Source organism: Lagopus muta, chromosome 4 (genome assembly GCF_023343835.1).
Source record: "Lagopus muta isolate bLagMut1 chromosome 4, bLagMut1 primary, whole genome shotgun sequence".
Classification (NCBI taxonomy): domain Eukaryota; kingdom Metazoa; phylum Chordata; class Aves; order Galliformes; family Phasianidae; genus Lagopus; species Lagopus muta.
Genome location: NC_064436.1, coordinates 47436534 through 47458686, shown reverse-complemented (window position 1 = coordinate 47458686; position 22153 = coordinate 47436534). Strand labels below are relative to the sequence as shown.

General features: G+C 33.6%; 1 protein-coding gene across 2 annotated transcripts in view; it reads right to left on the bottom strand.

Annotated features, from left to right (window-relative positions):
- Window positions 1-1129: 1129 nt before the first annotated feature.
- Window positions 1130-22153, bottom strand: part of GABRA2 (gamma-aminobutyric acid type A receptor subunit alpha2) — a 51725-nt gene continuing 30701 nt past the window's right edge. For both annotated transcript variants that reach the window (XM_048942594.1, XM_048942595.1), the window contains 6 exons: window positions 20981-21201; window positions 18085-18167; window positions 15019-15162; window positions 14086-14238; window positions 6509-6711; window positions 1130-3938 (listed from right to left, as the gene is read on the bottom strand). In XM_048942594.1, the coding sequence (XP_048798551.1) occupies window positions 3630-3938; window positions 6509-6711; window positions 14086-14238; window positions 15019-15162; window positions 18085-18167; window positions 20981-21201 (1113 nt within the window). In that variant the 3' untranslated portion in view covers window positions 1130-3629. The remainder of the gene's footprint in view (window positions 3939-6508; window positions 6712-14085; window positions 14239-15018; window positions 15163-18084; window positions 18168-20980; window positions 21202-22153) is intronic.

The window sequence follows — 22153 nt, the reverse complement described above, 5'->3', positions numbered from 1 at the left end:
GATATTCAGTAATGCAGCAGTTAAGAGTTGATTTGCCCAGATATAGAAAGTAAAGTTAACCTCATTGGCTACAACATGATCAAAAATTCTGGAAGCTCCTGTTTTAAAAGCAATCTGTTAGGAAGCCTCCAGCAGACAACCCTGGCTGATAAACCCTGCTGATCTCTATATTCTTCATGCTGACATATAAATTACTGTTAAATTACTGACCGCATGCATTCAGAATTACTTCCAGTACTACACTGGAAATTTATTCTATTAACCTTGTTCAGATTTAAGTTAATTCCAATCCATGTTTACTGCAATATTGTATCATTTCATTTATCTATTTGTTCCTTAAGTTACATAAAAAAAATGATATGACACTGATCCAAGAATAACAGGAAAAATAAACTAGCATGTTAATCAGAATTTCACAGGTAGATTCCATGTGCAAGTCTCGGGTACTAGTGACCTGCATTTATTCACTCATGCCCTCTAAGTATTTAATATCAGCAAGTCTTATTTGAAATAAAAGAAGATTTCATGTGATTGGCACATGCATTTCTGAAACAAGCTTTAAATTCACATACACAGAAGTTATACCATTAAATGGAAAGAAGGCCTATATTCACTGTTCCCTGCATGATGCCTACATTCACTTAGCCGGCTGTTAGTCCTACAAGATTGCAATTTATGTGTAATCAATTTACTTATTTTCAATAATTCAGTAGTGAAATAATAAAGCAGACTCTTCTCCCACATGATATTGCTTGAATGCAAACCAACTAAACTAAATGTGAAAATGAACCTTTCATGTAGTGTATACACTCTAAAACCATGCTGAACCCCGCAGGAACTGCATGTGGCTATTTAACATGGTTAACTGAGTGAATTTATATAGTCAGCCTATTTTTATATATTAGTGTGTGATAAAATATTTTCAGTATATGATAAATGCCTCTTCTTTTACTTGATTGTCTCTAGATATACGACAGAGAGAAAACGGTCAGTGAATGAAGAAACAATTGCACCGAATAGAAGTAGTGGTAGCAGAGCTGACTGATATGAGACAGCACCAGGCTTCTTGTGCAAACTGAAGAAATGCTTTTTGCATGCAGCTGAAAATTACACAGATGTTATTTATCAGAAAAAAAAAAAGGACTTGTACAGGTAAAAGCATTTGAGGGTGAACGCAAAATCCTTCCAAAATCCTTCCTTATTAGGTAACCCAACATGTGACTGAGTACAGGCATGTTTGCAGTGGGGAGAGTTTTGACTACATGGTATCATCCACAGAGAAATGCAGATTATTTGAACACTGTGAAGGGTGAAACACAAACTTCTCTTTCTCAAAGCCCAGTCAGTGAGGTTCAGAGAGTCCTTACGTCTTGCTGGCATGAACTGAAGGTAAGAACTCTCACTAGGTCACAGAAAGACCTCAGCTACAGAAAACATAATCTAGCTACTCAAGTCCAAGAGCAGTTAAGCATGGGCCTCCATTAAACTATACAGTCAGAGCCCTTTGCCAAAAACAGAGTTAAAAGTGAAGGGGATTTTCTACAGTTCTAATATTTACAATTATTTGTACATATGTACATATTTATATATTTATTCATATCTGGACAATGTGACAATAAAGGGATAATTAATAATTACAAATAAAACATTTTAAAAATGTATAGCTATATCATGAAAGAAACCTCTTTTATTGCTTGCCTTCCAGCCTTATGCTTATAATCACACTATTGCACACATCTCCATATTACATGGAAGATCTACATTTATATATAGATATATGAAAATAAGGATATTTTTATTTTAATTTTATGAGTAAAGTGCTCTTTAACTACTGTTGATGAAAAAGGCTTAATCTGAAAGTTTAATCAGAGGGACTTAAAGGGGTACACACCTTGTCCATAATTCTCCCTTTATTTTGCTGACTTCTTTATTTTGCTGACTTCTTTATTTTGCTGATGTTAACTCTCTTAACTATTCATTCTATTCATAAAATGCATTTGTGACCTTGGCATCTGTACAGTCACACAAAGTACAAAACAGAATCACATTAAAAGCAAAGAAAATGCAAGAAAATAAAACAACAAATAAAAGCAGTGTTTCTCTTTGTTGTTTTTAGCACATTTCCATGTCTTAAGATACTCTTTTATTTGATTTTAGAAATATTTTTACAACTTTATTAAACTCTGAACATACCTATTTTATGCACTATACTCAAGTACTGTACAAAACTGCAATAAATGACACTATACGACTACATATGTCTACTAGAAGACATCATCATAAAGGTGTATCTTTTTCTAACGGTCAACTAATAACTGCTAATGTATGTGTGAATCAAAATATTTTTGATTGGCTACATATACTAAATTCTAAATGGAGTACACAATTACTACTTACGTCATGATTTACCAGGCCTTTAGGGGCATAAAGAATCTTTGCAAAGGCTCAGATGAAAAACAATTTACTGATCAGTATTAAATGTTCATATAAAATTGCAAATGGCAGATCCAATTCTGTTATATTCATATATATGAAATACAGGTGATACCTACTGATGATGCATGACCTTTTATTAGAAAAATAACATTCAAATCTTAGCAAAACCATTTCTAGTATACAAAGTTGTTGTAAATTTATGTCAGCGAAATGTAAATTTGCAATTTACAAAAGCAGCAGTAAATTTTATTCATATGGACAGTTTCCTGAACTTAAATCATGAATTCTTGTTTCCTGCGAAAACATTGCTTCCTGGGAAAAATGCAGGCAAATCCTTTAATGGCAGATTTTATAATAACACTGAGCAAGGAAAAGAATGTATTATGTTACTGATATACTTAACCTTGAAAAATTTCTGAGTGCTTTTATGAACCTGACAGTAATCTGACTAAGAATAAAGTCAAGAAGCAGAAAAATCAAGAAACAGAAAAATCCAACTTTGCTAAACCAGGTTGTCTGGCTCAACAACGTCAAATTAAGAAAACAGTAGAGTGAAGGTTGATTAATATTAGAAATCTGATCAACGCTTTTCTGTGAAATTAACTGTAGTAGTTTATTAACAACTTCAAACAGGACAGAAGTAAGAAACTTGTGGCTTTTGCAATATAGTAGCCTTTACTACCTCCTCAGCCTACCTAGTATCCAGAATTATTGTGAACAGAACTGTATGACCTCCGTACTCTTATGTACATGGGCACTGCTATTGTATGAAACAATTACACTCTTAAAAAAATCATTTTTAAATGACAATTCATTTCATTAAAGTAGAATTAGTTATTTATAGAAAAATATTTTAACTTTAAATTAAAAAAATACTGTTCCTAAATAATTATGTAGGATCATATCTTTATTTCTTTGTACGGAGAGAATATAATTCTGTATATTTGAATCCTAGTTTAACAGAGCTCCCCTGGGTATAACTTTTAAAGAGTTGGCTATTTTTGCCATGGGTGCTATCTGTTTACAAACCCATGAATTAACACTGTGTCCCTCCTTTGGAGATACACAGATAAGACATCTATATACACTCTGTACATAATGGTTCACATATTAGCAGTTATTAGTCGTACTGTACATAGAGGACAACCTATCTGATTAGAATGATGTTTTAAGTCCTTAGTGCAATTCAGGTTTTAGGTTGATGGTGCAAAGCCAAGTAAGACAGGCTCTCTGTTTAAATAGGTAGCCCAGTACACTAAATTGAAAGTACCAAATAAGACTGGAAACACTATTCTAGACATTCTGTCAATTTTACTAACACTGTTGAATGTCTTCTTTGCTTCCTGTGGCTTCGCTTCTGGTTTTGCCTTGTTGGGTTCTGCAGTTGTAGCGCTCTTGGAGATGGTTGGTAGAACTGAGTCCTTGGTAATATTTGGAGCATAGTTGGCAACAGCCACTGCATAGGCATTGTTTTTCTTAATGACAGATGCTTTTTCTTTTTTCTATTAGAGACAGCACGAAATTAAATAGTTAATGTGTATTTGCCATATCAGACTTAACATAATAAAAATTGCAAACGCAAAACAAACAACAAGTATATTAAAATAAATGTCGGGAATAACAGTGGTAAATTCAAATTTAAAGAAAAACATATCCTACCCGAAAAGAAGGTATAATATGTCACCCCCAATAATTTCACTAACAGTCTACATTTTTAAGCTATTATGTATTGTTCTTCATGCATTCAAAATACTGAGAAACCATTAGTAAATTAAACTTCACCTGTACTGCTATAATTTGAGAAGCAAAAAATTAGTATATCCTAATTTTAGGATACAAGTAAGAGTACTCTTTGTCAAAAGAATTGCTTTTCCTTTAGTAGCATTAGGGATTGGGATAGGACAAAATTATTTAATCAATCAGAACAGTCTGCTTTAACATTTTTTTCCTGTGACACTAAAGTGATAAACTATAAATTTGACACAAATTTAGGAGTATTACCAGTTAATTTTATTCAGCAAGTAAGAAGTTATGTCTGCTTACAATTTCTACATGTTGTCACATCTACCTTACTATCAATACCAGAAAATTAAGGCATGTTTGTGATTCCGTGCACTCTTTATAGTGAAGTGATCAAAATTTTGTAGAACAGCTGTTTAAATTAAAAGTTAATGTTTATATAACATTAGGGATAAATTTCAGAATTCTGAAAAACTTCCAATCTTCTAGATAAATTAGATGTTATTAATAGTTTTTATGTGTAGGTGTATTCAGCTGCTTTTCTGATCCTTACTGACAAGGAAAATTAATATACATAATATCTTCCTCTAATATTCTTCTCTTCTTCAAATCAACTGGATTAAATAATAATAAAGTTGTCAACTAATATCATATGGATTAAATTTTCTGAATGACTGGAGAAAGAGTTTTATCTGAGGAGTCATTAAATAAATTAGATAGCTCCCAATATAAAAAACAAAACAGAAACATGTCTCCCAATATAAAAAAAAACATGTACGAGATAACTAAATCTGGATTATTGACACCAAACAACATTAGCTATACTTAGTGCAGGTATGGGCTAAATCTTAAATTTGTAATAGGACAAAAATCCTGTTGCCTTCAACAGGAGTTTTGCTCACTAGTAAAGATTTTTCAGGCTTAATGTGATATAAAGTCATAGTTCAAAGACAAAAATGATCACATAGATGCATCTTAAATAAAAAATGATAGAGTGTAACTGCCTCCGAAGAAAATACTTTTATGGTTTAATGACTCTCAGTTTCAACTTTATGTTCTTGATATGGTATAAATATCTCCTTTTATTTTTGCTGATATACTATGTTGATAACAGTAATAATAAAATGCTCTATCAAGTCAACTTCTTTGTGAAGCATAACAATAAAGTATGCATCTCAAAGTCAGCTAAAGTCTCCAAACTGGTTTACACTGTTGAAGGTTAAAAGATCTGCAGCACATTTCAGCATAGCAGAGATACAGGAGCATAAGATTACTTTTTCAACAGTGAGTATGCAAAGCAGGTAGGCACACAAAACATGTCTTATTCCTTCTATGCATAGGAGGCTAGCCATACTTGATATTCTGCATGCACCTTCAAAGCCAATTCTTGAAAGTTGTTCCAAGGTATGAAAGGAAAAATTGAGGCTTAAGTTTTCACAAAAAAAAAAAAAAGAAAAAAAAAAAAGAAAACAACCTACAGTTATAATTTATCTTGCAGCTCAAATATAGTTTGAGACTCCTGGCTTGCACATCCAGATAAAAAACTTTTCACTGCCCTGTCCAAACACTTTCTCTTACTACATAAAATAGGAATAGACTATTTTCTTAATCATAAAATGTTGCTTCCTAGGAGTTCTTCTGGACTTTAATATGCTACTAAGGTTCATATATTGCTGAAGCTTGCATCACATCTCTAAAAGCAGAGATAGTAGTTACAATTAATAGAGATCGCAATAACACTCTTGCATTTTCTGTGGAATAAAATTATACTCCCATAACCTATTTCCTGAAAAAAATAAGGAATACAAAATAAATAGGTTGCTCTGAAAGTAATGTTTCTATTTATATCTATGGAAACTACAACAGATACAAAGAGCACAACAGGACTGTTCGAGCAAATTCTCAGCTACAGAACACTGTTTTTCAACACAGTAACCACCATTAGCTATGCATTTTCACCTGCAATGAAGAAAAACTTTTGTGCTGCACTCATACAAATCTGAACCAGTGGAGATGACTCACTGTTGCTGCTGCCACTGCTGAAATGCATCACCCACCACCTCACTAAACTCACATTGTTTGATCTCCATAAACATTTAGCAAGTGTCCATGAATGTCAGTGGGTGCCATTTTTTTACAAAAGGAGGAATTCAGTGACTTCGGTATTCTCAGTCCTACCTTATTCATCCTTTATTTTCCCTCACCTATCAGTGTCTTTTCTTATGATTTAAAGATCATGTGTTCATGTGATCTAGTAATAGCCAACTTAAAAAAAGTATTATAGTTGTTCACTACCCTTGATTAGAAATAGGGCTATTTCTTTAGGACTTACCTTATCATTCACTACACTTTTTCCATCCCAGGCCCATCCTCGTTTTGTGAAATAATTTACAGTTGCAAATTCAATTAGTGCAGAGAATACAAATGCATAACAAACAGCAATAAACCAATCCATAGCTGTTGCATATGCTACTTTTGGGAGTGAATTTCGAGCACTGATGCTCAGTGTTGTCATTGTCAACACAGTAGTAACTCCTGTAAGGGGATAAAAAAAAAAAAAAAAAAAACACCAACAATTTTACTTGGATTTTGAATGTTAAAATACAAAACAAAACAAAGTGGAAATTTGCTTATCTAAGGTGGCGTCGTATTAAAGGCAGTGTCTGGAGTTGTTTTGAAGAATTTAAGTCCAAGATCATTATTTAAAAGTCACTGTTTAAATTTAATTTAAAACTGTTTACAGATCTCGTTATTTACAGATACTCTTTTACACCCTTTTTTCTTAGGTATTTTAATAAGAAAAGTTTTATACAGCTGCCTACCAAATACCTGTTTTTACTGCAATGGCTACAAGTCTGGCATTCATCTTGCCAACAGTATATAAAATCTGACACTCTTTTTAGTAGAGATAATTAAATATATACGTTTTCAATTCAATTTCTTACCAATCAACCAACGACACAGTTGAAGACCTAAAGAGGTTAACTTTTCATTCAGATTTTCAGACAAGGTTTTTTTCCTAGAAAACAGCATACTGATTTTAAGAGATTTTTACAACTGTATATGATATGTGAGAAAATAAGACTTGATCCACGAGTGCTCTTCTTCATTGTAACAGTTGTTAAAAACACTTTACAATGCTTAATGAGAACCCAGCAGGAAGCCAGAAATTCTACAAGAAAAAAAAAAAATCAGAAAAGGGATACTTCTGAAGGAAAGATTAGACCGTTATTCTGAATATTTTAACACGAAGAAACTCACAGCCAGAAATGAAATCTTCATTCCTTAGGCAAATCAGTTCTTACACCCAAGGCTGAATCACACTTCGACAAACTAAACTATTCCCTTTGTGGCACACCATTACTTATGTTTCCAGAAAAAAAAGCAAGACAAAGTGAAATACTTAGCGTAGATCAGCAAACTTGTACTTGATTGACAGGCTAAGGAGTTTCCACAGCAGTGAAATTAGTAACAGCTTCAATAACTGCAAACTCATAAAATTGTTGTCACAGGAATCCCTACAGAAAAGTCACACTCCCTAAGTCAGATCCTCTGCTGTTAGCAATCTTTTACCTAGGTTCTGCAGGATCAACCTAGATGAGACTTTTCTTCTGCTAGAAGATAAACACTTTAACCTCCATGGAAGAGGGAAGAGAAGCAGCAGCTATACCTACTCAGACCTTTTCAGGCGTTGCAATTTCTATCATTCCTGTGAATAATTTTCACCTCTGTGGTTGTTACAGAGGATGACAGAGCAAAGCTAACTGGACTCAACCTGCGCTGCTCTCTCAATAAGTGCTTCCAGAGGTCATAATTCCAAAAGGAAGACAAGGCACAGAAACATCTGCTGATTCACTCAGTATCCACAAATTTAAGCAGACATAGTTCATTAATTGCTATTTTTTGGCCTGCACATATTAAAGAAGGGGATTTAGTCTGGAGTCAGTTGTGCTGTTGTTATCTAAAGCCTGTACAATGACAAGAAAGCACATTTTGTTGTATGGAAATGGGTAGACAATGTATTTTGTGAAGAATTTTTTCTCCTTTGACACGCAACATACGGCTTAATTATTTTCTGCACTTCAGAGAAAATGTAGTCTATCTATTCAAAATTATCACATGCAAATTTTAACACAGGTCTTGAGCTAGAGAGAAATAATTTTAATTACACAGAAGTATCAGTGAAGTGATTGTTTCTCAGAAATACAATGACCTTATCCATATGCAAATATATGCAGTTGATAAGGTAGTCTCCTGTTTAAGACCTACATTTTAGAATAAACTAAGCTTCTTGAAGATCCATTGTCTTCTTCAGAAATCTTATTTAAGATTAACTGCTGACCTTTTCTAGTCTCAATTAAAACAACATGAATTTACATCGTGCATCTTGCTACCAGCTGACAATTTCTCTGCAAAGTTCAACAAGCCAAGCAACATTGTGACTGTGTTTCAGTATACTGTCAGACAGCTGCCAATGTATTTTAATTTATTCCTTCATTCTCTAAATTCAAGCTATCACATTCATTTAACCTGAATTGAATGGGAAAAAAAACCATATGGAAAGTTTAGTCTGTGATACTCTGATCTTAGAAAACTCCAGAAATTTTCATTTCCTATTCTTCAGTCAAACAACAGATGATTTTGCATACTAGGTAACATGAAACAACAGTAACTTCAAGCCATCTTTAAGAAAAAGGAATAAATGAAAATAACCTTTTCCCTATTGCTGCTTAGCAGTAACACTTATGAACTAAAGTTTTAATATAAAGCATTCTCCCTACAATAAGAGGCAGTCAAAATATTAGAGGGAAACAATCTCCTACACTAAATCATATATTACTCTGAACAGTCTAAATAATTTCAAAAGCTATGTAGTGACAGAATCTTACCTCACCATGATGAAGAAAGACTACACTTTATGTACAGGTCGAGAACTATCTTCTATAATTCCTCTCGTCCACACTGCCATCATATGATGGCACTGTCAGAAAAACAGGGGCAAGCACTATCTTATAAGATGCAACAAATACTCATCAGTTTGCTTTTAAAAAAGGTCAAGAAATGAAACCTTTAATAGATCATTTTGATAACATTTCTCTTAATAAGATCAATCATTCTGTACTTGATGGCAAATATACTGTTGAGAAGGAAAGTTGTAGTAACACGAAGGTATATGCCTATGAATGCTAAAAAAAAAAAAAAAAAAAATCTTTTAGCACTTCAGATTTATCCATTCAAGCTAAGAATGGAGCTATCTGATTGCCTAGGATTTACAGTGGAGCTTTTGAAACCACATCTGCTCACTGAATACAAGATATACATCTACAGGACTGTAAAATTGAACATCTCTCACTGACATTAAATTTGCATCTGTGAAAAATACTGGCTTCGACATATTCTGGATCCCAGAATGCACAGATATTATTCAAGAATTGTTTAAAACTAGGCAGCTTCCTTTCAGCAAACAATGTCTGTTGCTAAACAGTATAGGTAACAGCCATCCAATGACTGAAAAAGGAAACCCAAAATATACCTAACTGAAAACACAGTGAAATTGAAGGAGCTGGCACATACATAATGAAGTTAAATTCAGTGATGACGACTAGGCTCATGCTGATGTATGTGTGCAAATTCAGCCTATTCCTTAGCAAGGACAGGTTCTTACAGATCCTAATTCTACTCCTCATGTAACAAATTCATTTTCTAATTTGAACAGTCTTAGTTGTCTAAATTATATCCTATCTGTATTGTATTGGAATGTAAATATCTCCTTTGAAAATGAATCCTACAAATCACAAAAAGGACATTCTGTAACAAAATAAGTACTTCAGCTTTTCAAATAATCTGCACAAAATCCTTAAGTTGTGTTTCAGATCTTAAAATACGCTACTCTTTTCACAACTTCATCTTTTATCACACTTGTTATATATAACAAAAAAAGATTGATTTTTTTTTTTTTTAAGGTTAATTATATCACTTAACCTGGTAAAAAAAAAAAAACTGAATAGGTTAATAAATACAAGAGAAAGTAATGTCTGATCTCTCTTTTATGGAAATAACTACTAATAAATTTTACTACAGTTTAAAAGGTTGGGGCACTAAACAAATGCAGATAAGCTCTGGAAATAGTGTGATATCAGAGTAATTTGACTACACACCATACTGTTTATGTGCATATACATTACATGAGAATACAATACAAAACAACCAACAACCTACAAGCCAATTCCCAAAGCTGAATGGCAAGAGCAGTCTGCTCCAGCTCCCACACAAGTCTCATATGATTATGCTTCCATGAACACACAAGCTACAGTCTTGGGATAGCACTGAGCTGGGAAGGCATTAGTTTGTTGGCAGCCAGCTCTGTCTCTAGCCAAGTGCTACTGCTTATCATATGTGCTTCCCATTGAATACCTCTTGAGTGTTATGTCTACGTTAACAGAACTCCCCTACTAAGCAGCTATAGGATGAAAGTTCTGAGTGGAAGGTTATCTCTAAGGACACAAGATAAACTATGGCCTCTGAAAGAAAGAAAGACAGTTGAGGCTTTTTTTTTTTTTTTTTTTTTTTTAAGAAAATAGGACAAAGATACATGTATATACAGAACTGTTCAAAAGGCAGGGTCTACCTCATTCAATTCTCTTGTAAAAATACCCACATAAACAACCTGAACTTTTCTAAGGATCCTATTTCTGTATTTGCAGAATCAAAAAGCCTGTCTATTTAAGGTCTAAATAGCTTTTTGTTTCAAAATGCATATTGATATAGATTCAGAAAAGTTACACCAAGAACAAACAGGGAAAGGGTTGTAGCATAAGAATAAAATGAGAATAAAGTTTGAGTTTAGAACACTGCATATTGGAAGTGTACTAACAAAATAACACAGCTGTTATTTCAGTTCTTGCCTTGCTCACTTTGGAGATCATAGAATACACATCTTACTACATCTATTCTAATATCCTCATTCCTATCCTGAAGGAGTTAAAACAATACCTACTGTGCTAAGAAAGATGATTTCTTATTTTTCTGTGGCTTGCCTCGAATCTTGCAATTCAAATACATGTGATGTTTTTAAATGTTATGACCCATTGAAAATGAAGTGAAAATTCAATAACCTTCGCAAGATTTGCTTTGCTAATATTGTTGATGATAAATGCAGAACAATAAAAACATTACTAAATGAAATAGATATTAATCTTGCACTAAATGAAGAAATTATAAACCAGGCTTATTCCCTTTCATTAAAAACACAAACACTTTTCAAGTTTGTCTGTTAGAGAAAACACATTCAATACTTTTTTACTTAACAGTGATAAATTCTTTTTCTTCCAATAATTTAAAGATGAAACAATAGAGTATTAAGCCACTGTTCTTTTTGGACAGCTTAGGTCAAATATATTGAATAGATGCCATAAAGGAAAGGGATTAAGGAGCTCAACTATAAAAGAATACTCATTATATCAAGTCCATAATGTTAAACTACAGCTTGAAAGTACATCACAAGAGAAAATAGAAAGAATAGTATCTTCTCTCAGACATAAAATACCAAGTGATACGTGGAGCTTTGAATAACTAGAGGTTACATTTCTTTGAAAGAACAGTACTCAAACATTTAATCTTTCCCAGGACTTGGTAACTCTTAAGACACTTGAAAAAAATCTCATCCATTCTTATAAATGCTTTATCAAAACTAATGCTTTCATCTTAATCATATTTTTAATATCTTTATAATCACTATACAATGTGAAGATGAGTATCTTGTAAGAAACCACTTAATATAAAAATATTAAATAAGATCAGTACAAATGTATAGTAAGCTCTCTTGCAAGTTTACACTTCATGCTGGAAGCACCTGATTTTACTATCTTAGCAGGATTTCTGTATAACTGGGTAGTGTCTAGCTGAAAGCAACACCCAAACAAACAACACCCTGAATGAATCCGTGCAGCTCTGTCAGGATTAATTCAATGAACCAGAAAGCTTTAAGAAGCAACAGAGGAACTTTGTTACACAAGTGTGGATAACTTCACATTTTTGTAACATATTTAGGCTGGAAACAAGAGGGCAATAGAAATCCCTGTGACAACTGCTGCCAGTAGGTATGGAGAAAGACTGGGATATTCGCCTGGGGCTACATGATTAGAGCAACCATTGGCAGCTTACGCTGACAATCTCATTTGAAATGTAAAAAAATTAGAAAATAGCTCGTGCAGTGACATCCAACCCTGTGCAGAAGCATGTGGTACAACTGCTGCTCGATCAAGCAGACACCAGATTCATCAGATGCTCAGTGCAAGCATCCAGGGTTCAAAGTGCCAGTCCAGGCTGGTCTCGGGGGGAAATGAGGCCATAACTAGTGCTGAGGTGTATGCATGTTTGACAGAAATAAAACACTAGGATAGAAATTGCTATCTGCTTCCTATACCCATTGTGCTTAGTCAATATATTTTGGATTTTATGTCATGGGTGGCCTAGTTCTGCTCTTGTGGACATTCCACTCAGTTTCTCCAAGACATCCTGATACAGGCAAAATGATCACATCACACTGTTTACTAGTACATATTGTTCATTATCCAGAATACACTTAAGTCTGATCCAATTAAAGTTGCAGGCTGTTATGCAGATATTATTTATTTCCCCCAAATACAAGTTAAATAAAAAATAAAGACAGAACAAGAAAGATATATGCAGGAAGGGAGGTAAGGCTGCAGGAAAATTATCTTAGTGACTTGTTGCTGGTGATACTATAACACTACATTTTAGGGAAAGAAGATGGAAGCTGTTTATAGACAAACCAGCTACAGTGTCCTAAACGTATAGGAAATGGTACAGAAAAGGACAAGGATAGAGGCATAGTATTTGCCATTGTACAAGGAAAGTGTAGGAAAAAATTCATTAAAAAGTGTGTTTTGATAAACAGAAGTGTACAAACTGACAGAAGAATTTGAAGATATTACAGTTACATATTGTAACTGTTAAATGAGTAGGAAAACATGGTAGAATTCTAGTGCCTCTATAACTACTGACCCATTTCATCTGACTTCAATAAGGTTCATATTCAAACCTGCAATTTTCATGATATGTTTTGTGGCATTTCCTCTACCAAGAGAGACTGTGAGTGCTTCACTGCGCATGACTTATTTGAGTTTGGCGTATTTTTTGAAGACTGTGTGGTGTTTACTAATGATTAACCATAAGATTTTATACAGTATCTTTGATAGCTGATTCCAAATAGGCATTATTTTTGTTGCACTTTTATCTTATTCTTTAAAAATCAGATTAGAAGAATTCTAAGTTGTATGTATTTAAAAAGACATTTGTTGCTTTGCTTTACCAAGGAAAAGAACAAAATCTTAATTTATGAAAAATGCTATCATACTTCACTAGTAAAGCTATTCACTATCGTAAGGTATATTCCAGTTTGAATAAGCGAGAAAGATTTACTAGGCTCACAGAAAAAGATTTACTTTGAAGAACTGCGGTTTGCAAGTTTTAATGCATTCAAATAATTCAGGTCCTTAATTTGCTTAATTTACAAGCATACTTAGAAATGTACATATCTATTATGTGTCAAAATGATTGAGTAATATCAGTGGAAGAAAGACATTTCAGAAAACAATGTAAATTAAATTTTAAATGGGAATTTCACAATTACATTCTATTTAGTGGAAAATATTTTCACAGAAGAGAGGAAAGAATATAGGAACAGTTCTCACTTGCGCTGATTTCTGAAAGATTTGGTATTCCCTAGAGTTCTGTAAGATGCTGCTGAAAGTTATTTCAACTAAAAATAATGCCACGTTCTACAAAGTAAATTAAACAAAAAAAGGGTTCTACCAAGCACACTTCAAAAACGCTTCCTAACAGCTTCAGCTATTGCAAATAACACATGCCACTCAATGTACTCACCAAAAACTGTCCTGGCCGGTACAGATTCTCTGTTCAGCCAGAATGAGACTTGAGAGAGAATGACAGTCATGATACATGGGAGGTACGTCTGAATGACAAAATAACCAATTTTTCTCTTCAAGTGAAAATGAGCCGTCATTACTGTATATTCACCTAATGTGCCACAAAAAAAAAAAAAAAGTTTATAGTCTTCAGAAAGTCAGATTCTATAGTAAAATAAAGTTTGGCACATTTACGCGAACCAAATGTACTGTAATTAAATTGAACAAAACGTACTGTGTAGTAGGAGGCATCCTACAGTATACAAGAAAATTTAAATTTGGGTAAAATTACATCTTAATCCTACTAAGATCCATGAAAGATCAGTATTCAGGAACTTACATGAACTGTTCTACGTCTTGACAAGAATTTTGGTGCTGCAGGCTTCTTAATATAAGCAACCCTCTGCATTCACACAAAGCACCCTAAGAACTCTGTCTACAGTCATAGAATCATCACCTGACATATGTAGGATCATAGTTTAGAGCCAAGTAGAATAATCCAACTATTATTAAATATATTAAATATTAAATATTATATTATTATAAATGTTTTTAAGAAAAAAATATGCTGACATAAAAAATGGTTGAAAATAGAATACTTTACCATTTAGTAGACAAAAAGCATTATTTACCATATGAAATTAAACAACCATCCAAGCCTTGGATTACAATTGTTAGTATTCAAGACTGAGTATTAAAAAAAAATGTCACTGGGGAGCAGTTCACTTCTATTATTATTTGCTACTTTTTGACTTGAAAGAACTCACTGCTTTGAGTTATATGTAATAAACTACGGCTAATAACATTTTTCAGTAGCTTACGATTACTATAAGCCTACACTCATTACAGCGAAGTAAGTGCTTTTTCTTAAAACTTTTTTTTTTTTACTAACCTGTACTTGATTTAACTGTCTCTTTTCCAATTGTTTGGCCCAAAAGATCATACTGATTCAATCTTGAACCATCTGGTGCCACCTGTACAGAATCTGAAGCGTTATAAGTCCAAATATATGTCACTTCTGATGTTGTGTATGCATCTGTGGAAATAAGATATGATATTTTATCAGTTATTTTAACCAAACAAGTTACATCCAAATTCATCTACTTCGAAGAGCTACTTAATTACCTTTCAAAAGGAAACTTCAGAGAACTAAAATGTCTAGCGAAAACACCTGTATATTTTAAATAACTTTACTAGGGTTAATGCTTATGGCTGCATGGGATCAGGGCATGCATTTGTGTATTTATTAATCATGATTTATTTGTATAAATTGCAAACAATAATTCTTCCATACTGTCACAGATCCACTATGTATGAATCTTAAAAGTCACAAAAAGTCAGGTCAGATGAAAAGAACAGTGATTTTTAACATTTAGAGTACACAGCCTTTTTTAAAATTCATTTCTATACTGTTCTCACCTTCTATTTCCCTACTCTCCCTTTGGTAGTGTATCACAAACGTTTTGTTATTCATACCTGAGTATGGGGAAACAGGTTCTTTGACAATGCTCTTTAAATACCTGCAGAAAGTCAGTACCTTAGCCTCTTAGATCTATCTTTGGGGCATAATGACATTAAGCAATCTGCTTCCTCATTACATTCATCAGAAAACATACATTTAATCCTAGTCAGTCAAAATAAACTAAAAAGGAAGCAAATCAGCACTGTATTTTAGATAGCATTAATGTCTCTTCAACAAGTAAAAAGAAAATAATGAATATATCTCACAAGTTTTTCCAATCTAATACCCTCATAAACAAATAGAGTATGAAAGGAAAAAGGTAAAACACTAACAGAAGAAATTGTGTGCTCATTTGATTGACTGAGACAAGTATATTTGAAACCTTATCCATATCTGCAGTGAGGTAAAAAAAAAAAAAAAAAGCAACATTTTTGCTGGACTGTAAACATTTTCACTTGAGAAATCCCTGCAGGCCTTGAAAGATGCTTATTCATTCAACTTGCCATAAACTGTAGAACTAACATAGCAGGCAGGCAGCATGCAGAGATGTTTAATACTTCCCTTCGAACTACCCATATTCCCACAAGAAGCCCTCTACTTTAATGCAAATCATTAACCTTGCCAACTTCCAGTTTGCCCCTATGCTCTCCACTGTTGGTTAGACTTTTTGATAAAGTTCAAGAATGGCAATTTATTAAGCTACAGCTTCATCAGTACATCCAGCTCAGCTTTTCTCTTGAGCACAAGAAAGAAACTGAGACAATCTTGCAGGCTGATGATCCTCTTAGCAATGTAAGATTAGCAGCATACACGAGGAGATATGACAAACATATACCATTGGCAGACTTGCTTCAGCTAAACCAAATCCTCAGGATTTTGGCTTATTTCTTTAACCACTATTTATCATTTAAATTCAGTCCCAGAATGAAAGATGAAAAATGAAAGCCTAGAAATGAGTTCTAGTTAAAGAAGTGAGTGCTAAGCCTTTCAAAATGAACAGAAATAAGCCTTCACTGTGTGCCAACTGGCTGGAGCACAAGTGACTACAAAGAGAAAAGACAGCTTCCCTAAAATCACTTTTCTCACAGTTACACTTTCAAACCTGCTTTTTACTGGAAATGCAGAAACCACAGGAATAGAACAAAGAACAAATTAGTAGTGAAAACAAATAGAAAAGAAAAACAAAAAGCAAATCTCACACAAAGTCCAATATACCTATTCAGAAGGTTTTTTTTTACCTTAGCAGTGCAGATCAAGTCATGCTATGAAGTAACTGCATAGCATAAGTATCAGTTTCATTATTATAGGTATTTTTGTTTTATATCAGTTGTTTTGAGGCTACATTGAGTCTTTTTCTCCCTCATACATGTATCTTACTATGCACATATATATATTATTCATCAGTAGCTGGTTTTGGCCAACATTTCTTGTGTTATTTAGTTAAGTTGCATTATGCACTATAAATGTAATAAAATATTTAGTGGAAAAAAGGCTCCATGGCAAAACTATTATTAGTTTTCTATCTTTTATCTCAACAGTTAAGGCCTCCCTTTAGAGTGGCAGCATAATCAGAAACATAGACTTGATTAAATTTGCTTTTTTTCCCCCTCCAACCTCCATAGAAATGGTACACATCAGTGCTATGGAAAGAATGTGCACAGTGCTCTGACAGCATTCATTTTGTGAATATCTTCTTAATGGAGGCCTATCACCTGTTTCACAACCTGTGGGGGCTACAGTAAAAATTAAAAGAGCCAGAATGTATTGGTATTACATAGTTTCCTTGAAAAAAGGATGCCATTTCCTGGGCCTGTAACAGAATATAGACTGCAGAAAAAAAATAATAATTGCAATGAAAAAAACAGGAAATACATACAGCGCAATCCTAATTCACAAGGAAGAAGGATTGCTAATACAGATGAATGAATTTATATTGCTGTTAAAATAACAATACTGAGATCAAAGTCCACCTATTTAACTAGCCAATATAACTAGCCAATATGATAATGAACGATTTTTTTTTTTAATCAAAAGAAGCCATATGTTTTTGCCTTAACTAAAGAATGAAAAAGAAAACATGATTAAAAATAAGGAGGAAGAAAACATTTCAGTAAATGAAGACACTCCTCCAAGTCTTTACTTGCTCTTTATTAATACAATATGTACATTCTACACAGTTTATGGGCACCTAGGCTTGTATTCATCAGTACGGTTAGCATTCTGGAATAAAAGCAGATCAGCACAGTGCTGAATTAGGTGCACAGTATTTACTGTTAAATTGTACCAAGAAAGTTTTAAAATACACTAAAAGACATAATAGCATAGATAAAAACAATTGCAATGTGTCAAGTTACAATTTCATTAAAAAAAAAAAAAAAAAAAAGCACAACCTTGTGTTTTAAACCTCCCTTTAACAACTTATTTTTAACTAAAATGAAGGTTGAGCAATATTAGGTTTTCACTAATCAAAGACCATAATTCTGGTTATACACTTACAGCTGCCAAATTTCAGTGGGCATGAATGAGCATCCATAGGGAAGTCTTCCAAGTGCATTGGACATTCAGCTTGGACTGTAAGCCTAAAAGGCAAAAAGACCACTTTGCATTTAAGTCAGTTAGCAGGACAAGAAAATAAATTCCACAAAAATGAACAGTTCATATATATACATACATATTTAGGAGATGAAACTGAAGTGTTATATTAAACTAATTTAAATTTAGATCAGCTCTTGCTTCCTCCCTTTTATGTGTTCCTTTGGAAAGCACTGACATACTACATCAAAAAATTAAAAGAGCCAACCTCAAAACTATGAGGACAGGACATTTAAATGAAAATATAAATTATGTAACTGAAGGTTTTTAAGAACTGTCATTTTCTTCTCATAATATTCTGAGGTACATATGTGATTATATGGCTCTGAAAATCTCATTACAAAACCACATAAAATGCAGTTGACTTAGCAAAAGACTGTGTGCCACATTTCTTTTATCCTTTTTTAAGAGTCTGAATGTGAAATTGTAGGGGAGAAAAGTGTACTGTTTTAAAAAACTGCTGCTATTCATCCTGTTACTTGTAATTAGCATTTGTGTTTGTTTATAGGCATGACATGTTAACAGTGCTCATCTGTTGTTACAAGATGTTACGTTTGCTCATCTGGTGATAAACTCCCAGTAATATTTTATTAAATATGTGGATTAATACAGTAAAACAACTTCAAACAGCTCAAACAAGTTTTGACATTTTTATTTTCCACTATTTTTAGCTGAGTGAGTTAACTCAGCTTTAATTAATCAAAATTCTGCTTCTCCTTCCTATCTTGTAGGTTCCCTTTGGGTTGAAATTTTTCCTGCTCTTTATGTTGCTCTTCATCCATCCATCCATCTTCAAATATCAACTACATTTTCGTGCACTCCCAATGGTTCACGGTCATTGTATTCCCAATCAGATTTTCCAGTTTTTCCAACATGAACTTAAAACAAATAGAAAGTGTTCAGTGATTCTATTTGGCTTGATCTACTTTCTTGTTATTAAAGAGAAGAATGGTTTCAAACATTGTTGTTTACTTTCATAGAATGTAACTAGAGTATATTCTGACGGAAGTGAATTTTAGTCATTTCGTAGAGAAACAATTAGAAATATTTGAGATCAATTGTATAAATGGAGGTCACAGTTTACTTCTTGAATACCATGTAATATGATTAGCAGCCTACCCTTCAACATTCAGTACAAGGGCTTATTGGTTATGCCTATACATACATACCATTTATAACACTTATAAATTATTTTTCTGACCAAATGTACTATATTTTACCAGCCAAGTGCTAGTCATTTCCAGAAGCAAAAATGAAAACTTTAAATAAAATCCTGTCATTAGATATATTAAAAAATAGTTATTGAAGTGTAAAGTACATTTTCTGCATAGTTCTTGTTAGGAAGAATTTAAGGACACAATGCAGAGTGATAGGAAAGAGACAAATTCACTTTTCTTTTATTTTTTTTTTTATTTTTTTTTTTTTTTTTTTTTTTTTTATTTTTTTTAATGTCACTTTAGGAAGTGACTGGAAATCCTCAGATTTTTCCCCACAGGAATTTGGTAGGGCTTATCCATGAAGATAATGAGGCCAATAATCCAGCCAGAATACCTCTGCACCAATGTGCAAGCATAGGAAATAAGCAGAAAGAAATGGAAACCATGGAGCAGTTAGAAAACTATGACCTAACTGATACCACAGAAATCTGGCAGGACAAATCTCACAACTGGAATACTATAATTACAGGCTTTAATTATGAGTTTTAAAATACACTAAAATATACAACAGAATAGATAAAAATCAGTTGCAATGCATCAAGTTACAATTAAAAAAATTTTTTTAAAAATGGGCTGCAATATTTCAGAAGATCTAGGCAGGGCAACTGGGGATGAGGAGTTGTTTTTTTGTGTTAAGGAGTGGATAGATTCCAAAGATATGTCTCTGAAAAAGAGCCATGACTATATTGATAGCTTGTGGATTAAAATTCAGGATAAGACCAATTAAGGATGTCTGGTGGCCAGGATCTACTAAAGACTGCCTGGCCTGTTTAGCCTGTTTTACGAAGCCTTTTGCTTCAGTTTGACCTCACTGGGGACTTCCAGTACCTGAAGAGAGTTTATTGGAAAGCATAGTATCAACTTTCTCCATGGTTGGATAGTGACAGGACAAGGAAGAACTTTACAAGAACGAGATTGAAACTAAAAGTGAGGAGATTTAGGATGCAGGCTAGGAAGACATTATTTACTGAAAAAGTGATAAGGTACCCGTACAGGCTACTCAGAGATGTTAAATGCCCCCTCCCTGGAAGTTTTCGAAGCCAGGTTGGATGGAGGTGTGGGGCAGCCTGATCTAGTGTTTGGCAACCCAACCCACGGCAGGAGGGCTGGAGCAAGGTGACCTTTGAGGTTCCTTCCATCCTAAGACATTCTGTGATTATGATTTATTTTCTTGTTTCCAGTGATCTCAGTAATAAATCTGCCTAATGATTCAAGCAGTCTATTGTTGTGCGCTGCAACAGACCGAAGTTATACGCTAGTCTAATTGTTCTGAGACAGAGCATAAACACTTGAGTATCCTTAGCAGTTCCAAAACAATTCCCATCTATAGGCTTTAAAGTGTTTTATGCAGATTGTCTGTATCTTTTAATATGTTACGTGTTCATGAGAACTGAGGAACACATAGAAAACACTGATCTATTTGAATAGATTTGTAACAGAATCAGAGAAGAAGTTCTCTTGGTGTTTTGGTGTTGGGTTACAAACTAAAAGAAATAAGAATCTTCCTGGAACCTTACATAATTGATAACTGGAAAAATTGCATCAAGATATAGCATGAGCAGAGAAAAAATAAAAATACATACCTCATGGTGTACAAAAGAGTTCCATCATCTTGGATTCGTAGAAGCTTGTTAGGCATTGTCATGTTATGAGCAACCGACTTCTTCCCATTGTGAAAAAACGTATCTGGGGTCCAGATTTTGCTGGCCATTAAATTGTTCAATCGAAGAATATTCATTGGGCCCTTAAATTTTAACCGCTCATCTTTCCATCTCTGACGGAAGAAGACATCTATTGTGTATTCCTATAATGGAATAAAGATGTGTGTTGTTTTGTTTTGACTATGAAAAATTAATCTGCATTTGAGAAACAAGTCAGAGAAACACTGGTTGTAAAATTCCTTCAGCAAAATTTTGTCAAGGCAGAGTAAATATCACAAAATTTGATGGCTGTGTCAAACCTTTTCAGTACTTAGAGTTCTGTACGAGAAACATATAGCACACATGACGAAGGTAATTTCAATTAAATTAATTTAAAATAAGAAATAAAAAATAGGAGAATATGGTGTTCATGCAGCAGATGCACCTGCAGGAGAGTGATGGAGCATTTTAAGTGTATGGAAAATACCAAAAACCGAAAGGAAGAAAAGCAAGGTTATTAATGTATGGCACAATATATGCCGGTAGATTGATATAAAGAACAGTGTTCCAAAAAGAGAAGCAAGGTCTGTAAATGTGTACATTTTATTAGCAAAAGTACACATAAGGAGCAAATGAATTACAGGTGGCCTATACTCTGCCTGCTTAACTCTAGTGCCTAATCTTGAGAAGGAAAGAGAAAAGGATGCAAGCAAAACAGACTGGTGACCCGGATCAAATGATTGCACTTAGGTATTCCATTTGCTGTTTTTTCTTGCTCTTCTAAAGAAAAAAGAAAAGCAAAAGACACCACGCTGATGATATAGGTTCACAAACTTTAAATTGGAACTGTAAATGGCTTTATTTGTTTGTTAGTGTCAGCACAGCATATAAATTGGAATTCAAAGTTCTTAAGCTTTGTTGAAGTTTAACTGTGTTCTGGCAAGTGTCACTTTGGAACAATTTCAATTTTATTGGACAAGTGCAAAACGGACACATTTTCAAAACATGATTATATTCCAACAGCCTGTACCACTGCAATGAGTCACAAGTTCTGACAAATTTTCATCAATATCAAATTTTCAAGTTACTTCAAAGCAGAAGTGTCTTCAAGGAACT